Source organism: Mycena indigotica, assembly GCF_014461135.1.
Source record: "Mycena indigotica strain 171206Taipei chromosome Unknown Mind.scaff0003, whole genome shotgun sequence".
Classification (NCBI taxonomy): Eukaryota; Fungi; Basidiomycota; class Agaricomycetes; order Agaricales; family Mycenaceae; genus Mycena; species Mycena indigotica.
The window spans coordinates 4,833,484-4,846,479 of NW_023503002.1; the positions used below are offsets into that span (position 1 = coordinate 4,833,484).

Here is a 12,996-nt window from a genome sequence, read left to right on the forward strand (position 1 = left end):
TGGGACACTCCCGAAGGGTTCTCTCTGTTGTTCGTCGCCGTTCACGGTGTTCCTCGGTGCGTCCCACTGGCTGTAGGGATTTCCTATATAGCTGCTTACTACGATTCCGGTGTCATCGACCGGTGTGCTCCGGCCTTCCCGGCATCCACCGGCGAGGCCACCATATGCTTCACCGTATGCACTGTGAAGGCATAGGGCGTCTCAGAAGCCATTCTGAGACATCTTGTGTCATACACAGAAGTCGAGGTATACAATACGCGCGAGACTCACAAGTACTCACGCTCTGGGTCCGACGCGCCGGCCGGCGCCCCCGGAGCGCCGGGCAGTGGCGAATACCAGTCTCGTTGCGTGCTGAGGTGAAATGCGCGTGGGCTATGTGCAGAGTTACCCCCCGTATTGTGCAATATCGGGGGAGGCCGGCCCAGTTGGACTCGGCGCGGCGCACCAGTACCGCCGGCCGGGCCCGCGGAACTCCTCCGGAGTTTATTTGGTGCCAGTGGTGCTCCGTTGCTCCAGCGCGCGTCGTCGGGCAGGTCATCGTACCTATGACAGCCATAACCGGGGACCCTCCACCTCTGAGTGGCGCCGGCCGGCCGCATTGGAGCCTGTCGACCGGACTCCGGGCGAGTTGCACACAAGCTGGTGTGCAGGGGTCGCTGTGCTCGTCGTCCTGACCGACGCGACTGTCGATCTTAGTCCAGGCGTCGAAACCCCTGACATGGCTGCTAGCTAGCAGCAAGCCAGCGGTGAGTCGCCGGTGACCTGAAAGCCGCGATGGGATGTTAGATGACACTTATTTACAGTATTTGGGGCTTCCTTGACGCTTATACGTTGAGTTATACCTCAAAGCAACCCAAAAGCCATACAAGCCAACGCCAAAATGTCTGGCGTGCCAAGCCGACAGAATGGCGTTGACGCCTGATGGGCGGGCGTTGGCTTTGATCGCCAGCCAAACGCCACTCCCACGCCACGCCACGCCACTTGGCGCTGGTGCACGCCATTCAGCCACGCCAAAACGATAGCTCTCCGACTGCTCAGTGCTGGGCCAGTGGCCATGGCATGGGAGGCGGGGGCCGACACGGGGCAACGAAGACGTGGGTCGATGTCGATCGCGCTGCTCCTCAGATGCGAGGAGCCCGGGCAGGGGCGTATGGATGAGGCGGCCGGGGACAGCTGCGTGCCGCGCGTCGCTGTCCGGGGACGTTGTCCGCCCAATCTGCGTGTCGCAGAGGGGAGACGGGGGCTATCACCGTGAGGGCCCGACAGACATGTCCTGTCATAGGACCCCCGAAAATACGGTGTTAACTTCAAGGGGGTGTCACGTGTCAAAAAGTGACAACCGGGATGGTCGGTCGGTCCCCCCTCCGGACCCTTAAAAAATTTTTTTGGGAGAAGCTTTTTGGCTGAAATGGTAAGTCAAAATTGTCTTAGGATGGGTTACAAGTACTGTTTGGTGCACTATACATCTATAATAAAGTATCAACAATCTCACAAGTGGTTATTTTTCAGTATCTCATCATCAGATGGAACATTGTGGCAAATCAGAACATATGGGGATGGATATCTGTACTCTGGAGTGAGATTTGTAAGACAATGACTATATCAGGACTTTGTCTACAAGATATATATATAGCTGGAAGTCTATGTTTCTATCAATGTTCTTGGAAATTCAGAGGACTGACTGAGTTTGATGCTATCAGATCACATGACTGTGTGAATTACCTTCCTAATATGGTAATGTCACGTCACAGTCACGGTCGGTGGGTCCCCTGGAAGGGCTTAAACAAAAAGTCCAACGTATGTTCCGTTATTTTTTTTCTGATACCCCCTTGGTTAACTTGGGTACAGATTCGGACACAATTGGGTCCAAAAGTGCCGATCACTTTGGCACCTCGTGCGGACAAATTTGGTCAAGAGTCGGTCGCAGTTTGTGACCAAGTCCGGACAAATTTGCCGGCCGCCAGAGCGGCGAAGCGGTGACGGACACCCGAACGTAGTCCCTCCGACCGGGTCTGCCATCAAACAGCAGCGCGTGCTTGCATGTCTGCGGAGTGGCCAGCAAACATCACGGAGGCTGCCCAACACATTGCTGGGTGCTTTTGGGCTGCCGGGGTTGTTGTCGCGCTGTTTGCCAACACATATCGGGCACCGGCTACGGCTGGCCCGGTATCCCAGTTTGGGTCCTGTCAATGGGCAAGTTTGACAGCCGCCCAGCCCGGTTGCTCCGAGGGTCGCCCCCTGAGTCCCTCGTGGCCCCCTAGCCTAGTGGTTTTCGCGCTCGCTGCATCCTGCGACGATCTCTTGATCGATTTTCGCTGTTTCATGCGTTTCCGCCTGAATTCACGCGACGTTGATCCCATCAGCGATTTGATGCCGCCAGGAACTTTCATACATGTTCGGACAAATTTTGCCCAAATTTGGCCTCTTGTTCGGACAAAATTGGCCTTCGGAGGTATCAAAGTCCCAACCGTATTTTCGGGGGTCCTCCTGTCATTCGAGACGCCAGTGCCAACTGCAGCCGCGGCGTGAGTCAGGGGCAGACATAGACGTGGTGCCAAGTATGGGAAGGCGAAGTGCGAGAACGAGAACGAGAAGCTGGGAAGGTCCGTGTGGGGTGGGGGATTGAGCGGGAACAGAGAACAGAGAACAGAGCCCGTCTTGCTGGACAGAGAAAGCTGAACGTGGCAGCCAGCTGGAGAACGCGTCACTCGTCAGTCAGGCCCTCCCCGTCCAGGCATATCAGCCATATCACGCACCAGTCGCAGCCTGACGCGGCCGCGGGGCCTTTTCGCGGGACGACATGACGAACAGAAGCAAGGGACGCGCGTGGGAGCCGTCACATCAGCGCGTCACGTTCCCAGGCCCCGACACAGGTGGTGATCCCGGGCCTCGCCAGTGCCTCGCCGCGGAATTAACTTGGAATTAACCGTCCCCGGCTGGCCGCCATGTGCTATGGCGCAGAAACGCGCGCGGCGCCTCGGGCAGACGGACGGGCTATCGCAGGTCTTCATTGCGACGCGTGAAGCTGAAGCACACTCTCGATCTCGATCGCCGTCGCCATCGGCGCGGCCGGTCCGCCATCACCGCGTCATGCACCGCCACCTGCCACGTGGCGTCACATCGTCCCACGCCACTCCTCTTTTCCTCCTGCTTCCACCGGCAATGACAACGACGCCAACCGCGACTCCGCTGGCGGCGGCGGGCAGCAAGGCGCTCAGCACCAGCACGCTCAGCCTCAAGTTCATGCAGAACGCGGCGGCCCGCAAGGGGGCGACAGCGACAGGCACGCTGACGAAGGCGGAGGTGCAGGACGAGGTCGACGGCGCGTGGGCGGTCCCGGGGGCGGATGCGCGGCGGGCGATGGCGGAGAGCGAGGGGAGGGAAGGAGTGGTGAGCTACGAGGCATCGTATATGCCGTTCCTGTTTGGCACGGAGACGAAGGGAAGGCGGGCGTTCCGGAAGGGGCGCGAGGTCGACGAGGTGCGTGGCTGTGGCTCTTTCTGGGGCTCTTACTGACGCTCTAGGGTAGCTTGGAGCGATAGCGACTGAGAAAGCGGCCCCAGCGCAAGAGCTACCGCCAGTCAAGGCAGCCGGCAAGGTACGCGCGATATCCTCGCAGAGCGGGCTACCCGAGAAGAATAAGAAGGCAAAGAAGGAAGGCGGCTCTGCGCGCGACGCCATCTTCGCTGCCCCCGTCACCGGGCTCCCGAGTGCGACGCCCGACCCACCTACCCAGCGGCAGAAGACGAAAAAAGACAAAGACAGGCCGCCCACGTTCCTCCGTCCCGCGGGCGTCGATGCTCCGCCCAGCCAGCCGTCCACTTCGAAAGCCACGATGGCCAGGCCCGTGGTCGCCGAAGAACGGAACAGTTCGGTGGAGGAGATCGCGCCGCCGGAGGAGACGGCGACGAAGTCGAAAAAGAGCAAACGGGGGCGGGAGGAACCGGCAGACGGGTCGTCGCCAGCTCAAAAACCCACGAAGAAGCCCAAGACGAGCAAGAACGCTGACGAGGAGGTCGCGCCGCCCAGTAAATCGACACAGAAGGTGGCCGAGCGAGACCAGGATGTCGCAGCCCTTCCAAAAGCGAGCAAGTCGAAGTCTCAACGAGCCAAGGCGGGAGACCAAGCGGGAGAGGAGGACAGTTCTACCGAGGAGGTCGCGCCGCCGCCGCTGAAGTCCAGGAAAGCAAAGCGCGCGCGCGAGGAGACGGAGGCCGAGGCAGACGCGGAGGGGGACGCGGCTCCGAAGGCGAAGAAGCCGAAAAAGAAGAAGAAAAAGGCGAAAGAGGGGACGGAGGAGGATGCTTGGTGCGTGGTTTTTGCTCTTTCTCGTTCCGTGGTATGCTGACGCTTTTCGTTAGAAGGACTGTAGTCGGTAGCTGCTTGGCATATCCAATATCATTTTCCGCGTTCTTGCTTGCCGTCCGTCGCCTGCTCATCAAATGAACCCTTCTCTTTCCGTTTCCCTGCTTCGCTCGTTCAGGTTCTAGTTGTGCTTTCGTTCCGGATACAAGACTGGTCTGCCTCACACAACGGTTCATCTCGTCCCTTTCATGCCCGCCTTTGACACTCTTGCAAATGAAGGCTCGTGCGTGCGTTTGGAGGGAGAATACCTCCCCGCATAGCCCTTCCCCCGCTCTACCGCCCTCGGAGGAAGGCCACGGATGAATACGGTTGAGACGTCTGACCTCGTTTCAGACATGGACCGCGTCTTCCCAGACCCACCGGTTGGTCCTTTAAACTGCGCTCCAGGGATTAACTGCCGCGTAATATCGGTGCGCCGCTGTGTCCCTGTCTCTTCCTCGTTGGCTGGATGGCAGGGGGCGCATACCTAGGATTGAACTTCACCATCGCCGCGTTTGTGCTCGATTTATGGCTTGATTAATGTGCGTATTTCCGTATGGCTTCCCGTCTTTGTCTAAGCTGAAGATTTGCCAGAATCAAGCATCACATACGAAATACTGACCAGGACGCCGAGGCATTAGGTGTGTACCTTCTGTTGCGTCGGACGGATATTCCTGTTTGACATTCTTCACAGTCTTTTGAAGGCGGTGGGTGGGCAAGCATTCTCCTCGCCATCCATCGCATTGTTGTTGGCTCTCGTTGTCCGCCATCAGTAAGCACCATCGTCGCTCGGACCTGTCCGTACCGGATCCCGTTCGCTCTCGTGCCGCCGCTGACGAGTTGTCAGATAGGCAGTCGTGCGTGCGTTAGAATGCACAGGCATTTCTCGCTTGACATCATAGGTCCGAGTCGTAGGCGAAGCGCGATTGGCTTGTTCGCACAAGGCTGACTGATCAGCGAATTTTCCCATTCTTACATGGCCGTCGTTGACTTGATTTCAGAATGAGTGACGATTTTGTGCCTAAGTTATAGTCTTATAGATGGCTTGACGAGGAGTGGATCTCCGTATGACTGCTCGTGTTCGTGGCTAACTTGTCAGCTAGGGCTGCAGAGTTACGGGAAGCGGCGACAAAGAAGGAGGACCGAGGAGAATTCGGTCCGTGTATCTGATCACATATATTCTCGGTTGACACTCTTCGCAGTTTTTTGCTAATGCTGCGGTTTTGTCTTGAGGCAGACTGGTCCGTATGGATTTGAATACCCTTTGGCTATTGAGTTGCTACGCATGTCAAATGGTCTGAAAGGTGTGTCGTTTCCCTTCGCTATGGCAATGCCTTCAATTCCCCGTATAGGTGCGAGCGCAGGGGTTGCTTGGCGGATGTGCGGTAGCAAAGAGCTGCGTTCTTACCAGTCTTACACCGCTCGCTGGACGAAATGACGCATAGCCGGCAAAACAGTTGGCCAGTAATGCGGGACATTAAGTGACATCTCAGGTGCGTGAACCTACTATCGTTCGTGGATTTGCTGATCGAACCCCACTGTCGGCCAGGCTGGCGATGACGTGTCGTCAATGACTGATTACTCGAACGCCGCGGCGGATTCCGACTTCTCGTTCTCCAAGCGAAAAATCGATCATGTCTGTTTGACGGCCACGCTGCGCCTTCACAATCATTCCAGCCAGTCTGCGGGGTAACGTCCCTGGTTCATTGGTCTCGCGTTGACAGAACTTGTCCAACAACAGATTGCGGTTTGCACGGACGTTTGTTGGACAGGCATGCCGGTATACTTGTGCTTGATCTCGCGGTCGACGTTGACCTCATTGTAGCCTGTATTCTGACTGAAAGAACTTGTCGAACACGCACTTGCGATTGACTTGGGGCTGTCTGGTATCTGTCGGGGCGGGTGCTGCTCAGGGCCGCGGAGGAGCATGACGGTATGCTTCATACCTTCTTTCATGCTCGACGTTAACATGATCGCAGACTGTAACTCGATTGTGGCCTTCATCTCTATGCCGGTGCGGGGTCTCGCGTTGGACCGAACACGGTCCTTACTAATCAAATCCAGATGTCTGCTGTGAGACGACTGGCTTCGGCACCCCTTGCGGCCTCCTCGTCGTGGAATAGCTAGCGGGCAGCTGAACACGCGCAGGCGCCCGATCGTGATACAATGTTCGTCACCTTATCTGACGAAGGAACGGAGCCTTGTGGAGGCTAGCGCCGTCAATCCTGCCTGCCCCTGCCGGAATCGAAATATGCGTCAAGCCCAGGCTCCTCCAGCCAACGTTCTCCCGGTCGACGTCTGCTCGGCCGTATCAGTCCTTCTCAAACGCGGAGTCTGTGTACTTTCTAGGATGTCTGCTCTTCCGTCGTTGTTGACCTGATTACAGTCCGCGCCGGGCATACTCGGCCTTGCGTCAGATTGCGACAAGTTAACATGGGTTGTACGCGGAGAGCAGGGCCGCGCCGATAGTGCCTATCTCCAGAGGCGTTGCGTCAGCGCCAACCTGTCGTCGTCGTCGATCGGTCAGTCATCTGCGGAGTATACTGCTACTTCTGGGTGCTGTCGAACTGCTCACGCAAGATACTGACAAACCGGGCAGATGTTGGATGGCCGTCGGACTCCCTGATCGTGTTCATGGCCGTATTGGCGTGTCGGCTGACGTTTCTTGGACTGGATCTGACTTTTTCTAGGCTTTCCTCGATTCTATGGCGCTCCATATGGGTGACGGATGTTCGTTGCGGGCACGTATAGCCAGCGTTGTTATTGCATGGGATAATCGCCCAATCAAGGTTCCTGCTCCGCTCCGTTCTCCACATCTAACTTCCAGTGTGGCTGTCAGATCCTGACAAATACTGGCAGATAACAACTGTCGTATGACGCGGGCTTCTCCCGCACGCTGGCTGATAACGCCTATTATTGTCCGCTAGGTTCGTGTTCTGTTCTTCGAGGTTAACGATGGCTGATAGAGCAGTGGATTGATCGACAGACGCACAAGGCTTCAGGGCCGGCACGCCAACGCGTGTTGACATCAACAGGGACAAGACGTATCCCTTCATCGCGCAATGCGGCCGGATGTACGTGTTCCTGCGAGCTATAATTATCTGCGCACCGTCCTCCGGCGCGCTACTCCAACGATCTGTCTATCACGCGCTTCTCAGCAAGTCACAGGACAGCGGACATGGATATCAGCGACGCCACCGTCTTCGAGATGCCCCGGCGCCGGCCCGGGCTGCGCCGACTCTTTGCTGGCAGTTCAGGCCCGGGCTCCCTGCTTTGCAGCTTCCCCTTCGTGCGATCGCGCTCATGCCCACGTCAAGCTCAGGCGGCGAAGGGCACAATGGAAGCCGCGATGCAAAAGCATGCGATCGGCTGCGGGTGTATTGGCGCCGGCGCCTGTGTCGTGGGTTAGGGTCTGGGAGCGTAGAGCGGCGGAGGGTGTCAGCGCCTCATACTCTTGATTGATTATAATGGATAGCTGCGGGTGGGGGTCATTGGTGGACACTGGAGCCTGAATCCCGCCCTCGCCCGGTTTGGGCATGGGCCCGCACCGGGCTCGCCGCAGAAGCGGGATCGCCCACCTCAGGCTACCCCTACCTGGTACCTCTTAGGCTTAATCGAACCCACGGAACCCTGGGCCTAAGAGGTACCAAATCCATGGTATCACCCATGGGGGTGGTACTATCCACAAATTGTGGATGGTACCATGGGTGTCACACAACCTATGACCATGGTTCCATCCATACAGCCTTGGGTGCATCCATGGCTGTGTGGATGGTACCATGGTGCTTTGCCTGATTTGGATGGTGGGGTGAATGCCTTGTAGCTCGCTCAAATCTGGCTCAAAAAATAAGCGCTTTGGTGCAGCCGGTAGGTCTCCCCCCGGGCTCTTTGATCCAATCACCTAGTGACGGGAAAGTCACTGGTTTGGCTGGAAGGTGCTTCTGGAATATTTTAGGAAAAATACCCTTGCAATGCTATTGCCTTGGCTTTTGGGTTGTCTGATTTGCACTAGAAAAATGAGATATTTTCGCTCTTCAAGACAGGCCAAGTCCCATGAGATTTGCTTGGCAGACTATGGAGTTTTGAATATTTTTTGATTTTTCTGGCTTTTGATTAGTTGGCAGTTCGGGCATCATAAATGGGTAGTAGGCAGGCTAGAGTACATGGAAAGTGATGTACAGTATGTCTAGAGTATGTACTACATGCTCCCACCCAGTTGGCCATGCCCCCACTCCTTGGCCTTTGCAGGGTATTGGGCGCTGGGGGAGCCGATCGGCCATCACTGATGGCATCAATCCGACCGGCATGTTTGATTTGGATGCATCCATGGTGCCAGGCAGATGGGGCCATGGATGCATCCATGGCTGGGCTTGATACCATGCATGGATGCATCCATAGGTAGTTTTGAAATTATCTGTGGTACCATCCATCTCACATGGATGGTACCACAGTCCTCACATGGATGGTACCACAGTCATGTTAATACCATAATGGATGCAACCACAGTCATATGTGGATGCAGCCACGGGCAACTTGGATCAAACTGTGGGTACATCCATATGGACATGGTTGCATCCACATATGGATGGTACCATAGCACATGGTTGCATCCACACTTCCTGTATGGATACATCCATACATTAGTGGTACTATCCAAGGCCCATATGGTCCTCTATGTCCCTGGTAATACTAAGTAACCTTGGTATGATCCGATATAATCAAGTTCTGTCAAAGGACATCAGTTAATATAGTAGTCATGGCATGACAAAACAAATATACTATGCAAACATACTATATATGCAAGAAAATTAGAGTTTTCATAAGGGATTATTTCAAGATGACAAAATGTCACCAGGTCCTGCTATTACATCAAAGCTGGCTATTCCAAGTACTTGGATAACTTTTTCAGTGACCTTGAGTAGTAGCTTTATTGTTATACCAGTACTAATGAGGTGTCATCTCACTAATTGGAGAACTCATAACCACAAGTACCTTAATAACAGTATTTCTATCTTTTGACAATGGAATGTCTGTAAGGCAACCCTGGAGGCCCGAAATCAGGGTCCTAGCAGGGGAGGATCCAGTGGCAGGCAAATACACAGGAAGCTGACCTAGCAGGAAGGATCCAAAGAGAAGAAACCCTAAGGGTCCGCCTGCTAGGTAGCTGAACTATATACTATGCTCTTGATACACCAAGTGTGATCATTGCTCCAAGCAGTATGCCTGTGCCATGTCGCAGGCCAGGTCCTAGGGGAATCTCTATGGCAGGGCAGCGATGTGCCTGATGGAGGTGGTGATATGCTCACTAGAGTCAGAATCAGACTCGGAATTGGCGGGCCGAAGGGGAGGTTCCTCTGATAATGTCATTATTATTCATACTAAACTACCTATGGATGCATCCATGCATGGTATTAAGCCCAGCCATGGATGCATCCATGGCCCCATCTGCCTGGCACCATGGATGCATCCAAATCAAACATGCCGGTCGGATTGATGCCATCAGTGATGGCCGATCGGCTCCCCCAGCGCCCAATACCCTGCAAAGGCCAAGGAGTGGGGGCATGGCCAACTGGGTGGGAGCATGTAGTACATACTCTAGACATACTGTACATCACTTTCCATGTACTCTAGCCTGCCTACTCACCTCAGTCTACCCCTGACCCAAACCTAATAAGGTTAATGTACCTTGGCAAACCCTCCACCTATGATCCCCTAGAAAGTGGAGCCCTTCCACAAGCAGGGATCCTACCACCGGATGTGGAGGCTTCCCCACCTGTCACGTCACATTACTGTGGAGGTTGCCACCATAACTGCCTATTTTGAACCTTAGTATTGCCTACACTATTGCCTGTGTAGTGCAGCTGAGCCAGTCTAGGTAGGTGTTAGACCTTGTATAGTATAGTAGCTACCCAGGGCAATGGACCTGACCATGTTCCCTGTACTGTAGCTTGCAGAATGAGAGCCTGATGAGAGCCTTATTAAATGAATTGCCCCTTTAGAAAATTGAATCTTCCCTACTAGTAGGCTGGCTGGGAGCCTTGCCTATCAATACATGATCCATAGAGATGACAGCCCTGGTATCAGCTTATTTGCTGGCTCAGAAAATTAAATTTTCTCTGCAAATTACTACTGATGCACTTGCTTGAAGCCTTGCCTATGAATAAATAATCCCTTGATATTCTTGACTGGAGTCTCGCCTATGACTCCATTTTAAATATATTATTAATTTCTGACCATAAGACTGGGTGGCTTTGAAGGATGGGGCATGAACAGGACTAAGAAAGGGAACAAGAAGTAAAAAGAGAAAAAGTGCAAAGATGGAGAATTGAACCAAGAACTATCAAATTGATGCCAAAGGCTGAACAGAGATAAGACCAGATAGAGCAGAAAGCTTTGTTGTACATACTGATCAGGGGCATATCATTGTCCCCCGCAGGTTCCACAATAGGAAATTGAACACTCATGTGATCATTGTTGACTGGTGGAAGGCTCCTCTGTGCTGGGAGGAGGGCTGGTGGACAGCTCCACCACCCCTGGTGAAGGACTGGTGGAGGATTCCATGGTGGAGCCAGCAGAGCTGGTGGAAGCATCCCAGTGGCATGATGGATAGTCCCACTCAGCTGAGGGAAGGGTAATGGATAGTACCACAGGGAGGAAGGCCAAGCTATGGATTGTGCCTCCCTTCCCTTGACTTCATCCACACCCCATGGCATTCTCCACAGGTGTGCTCCCCCCAGACATGGCATTCTCCACTCTGGACAGGCACACCCTGGGGTTCTATCCACCCAGCTTCTCCTCAGGCTTGGGGAACAATCCTCTCCCTCCTGGCTGGGACAGTGGCTCCCTCCACGTCGCGTCGCGTCGCGTCACAGTCACAAGCTGTTAGGGTAAGACAATACATCTATGAAGAGACTCTAAGTGCTTATTGAATACAAGCTGTTGGGGTAAGACAATACATCTATGAATATATGAAGAGACTTATTCTTGCATAATTTCCCTTTCCAACATAATCTGCAGACTCAAACTACTCATACACAGGACAGCCATCCAGGTGGCCCAGAATTGTGTTGCGGTCACGGGCAGTGTCGCGGTCACAAGACATGTCGCGTCGCGTCGCGGTCATGACCCCCAGCAAGCAAACTTCTTCTCCTCGAGGCGGGCGGTGTCGCGGTCACGGGCAGTGTTGCGGTCACGAGACATGTCGCGTCGCGTCGCGGTCATGGGCCCCAGCAAGACAAACTTCTTCTCATATGCATCTAGATTGATCCTGTCGCGGTCACGAGAGATGTCGCGGTCACGGGAATATGTCATCAGCGTCGCGGTCATGGGCAACTTCTTTTCATCCAGGGGGCCCACGAGATCGCGGTATCGCGGTCACGGGACCTGTCGTCGTCGTCGCGGTCATCGGACCTCAGTCACTCTGAACAAACACGCTGTTAGCATAGCTTATGGGAATACATTCAGGTAATAAAAAAGTCATTGTCATCTTCTTCTCCACCGTCCCCATCTTCTTCTACAACTCCCCGCTCCAACATGCTCAGAACCGGAATGAGTGCTGGATCATCTTCTGCATCTTCGTCCAAGACTCCTTCACTCCCTGAATCTGAACCTCCATCATCGGTCTCTACCGGAGGGAGCCTTGCTAATCGCTCTCAAGATCGCATCGGGTGATGGACCCCAGTCTGGGACACCAGGTGGCACGATCAATGAGTCGAGTGAGCGCTTCCACTTCAATAATAAATCGAGGAGGAATTCACGCCGACACAGAAGCTGATAAGCCAAGGGCTCTGAGGATAATGAGTATCTGATGAAAATGAAGTCAAGTAACATACCTTCATTACAATCAGCCAAAGCTTCTCCAATAGCTGCCCACTCTGTCGAGAACCAGACCCTCAGGTGTCCATGCTCCCGTCTCAACCGCTCTGACTCCTCTATCGCCCGTTGCTTTGCGATGGAGCGCGCGAATCCACCCCCTCAGCTCAGCGTTAATCAGCGCCTCAGGAAGTTCGCCATCCTCTGGTAAGCCACCAAGTCCAACCTCCAGCCACAATGCATCACTGGCGTCGAGGGAGAACACGTCTGATTCGTCTAACTCAAGCGGAGCAAGGGCTTTGGGCGGTGCCTTGCCACTTTTGATGAGTCTTTCTATCTTCTTGACTGAAGTGTTGTAAGTTTTCACTAGTTTTTTCAAACCAGGCTCGCGTTTCTTAATCGCAGCAGCAGCATGCTCGTTCTTCTTTTTCTCTAATTATTGTCAACTTTTGATTGAAGATCCTCAGGAAGAAACCTCGTACCACTGCTGGAGCGTCGCACTGAACGCTCGATGGGGTCAAACTCCATCTTGCGAGCGCGAAACTTTTGGAGAATCCGCTCGTGCCCAGTAGAGGCGTTCACGACCTCGGAGAAGTACTCCTTGTAGCGAAGCAGCTTCAGTGTTGCCGTGTCGCCAGTGCCTAGCTTGTTCTCGTTCTTCCGTTTGTTCTTCTTGACCTTGCGGAGGGCGCTCTCGAGCTCGGCAAGACGCTCCTGCTGTGCTAGAGCTTGGTCCCCCGTCAATTCGGCCAGAGAAAGCTCGAGCTTTCTAATTTTGCTGCTCAGTGTTTCGATACTGCGTTCCGCCGCAAAGACAGCGTTGATTGTTTGCTGCCCTTG

The 12,996-nt window shown here is 54.3% G+C and overlaps 1 protein-coding gene across 1 annotated transcript; it reads left to right on the forward strand.

The window, feature by feature from the left end:
- Positions 1–2,952: 2,952 nt before the first annotated feature.
- On the forward strand, positions 2,953–4,379 carry MIND_00394800 (uncharacterized protein; the record flags this gene model as incomplete). The annotated part of the gene is made up of 3 exons (XM_037360776.1): positions 2,953–3,480; positions 3,530–4,312; positions 4,362–4,379. 3 exons carry the CDS (start codon positions 2,953–2,955, stop codon positions 4,377–4,379), a joined length of 1,329 nt encoding a protein of 442 aa, XP_037223661.1.
- Between the last annotated feature and the right edge of the window lie 8,617 nt (positions 4,380–12,996).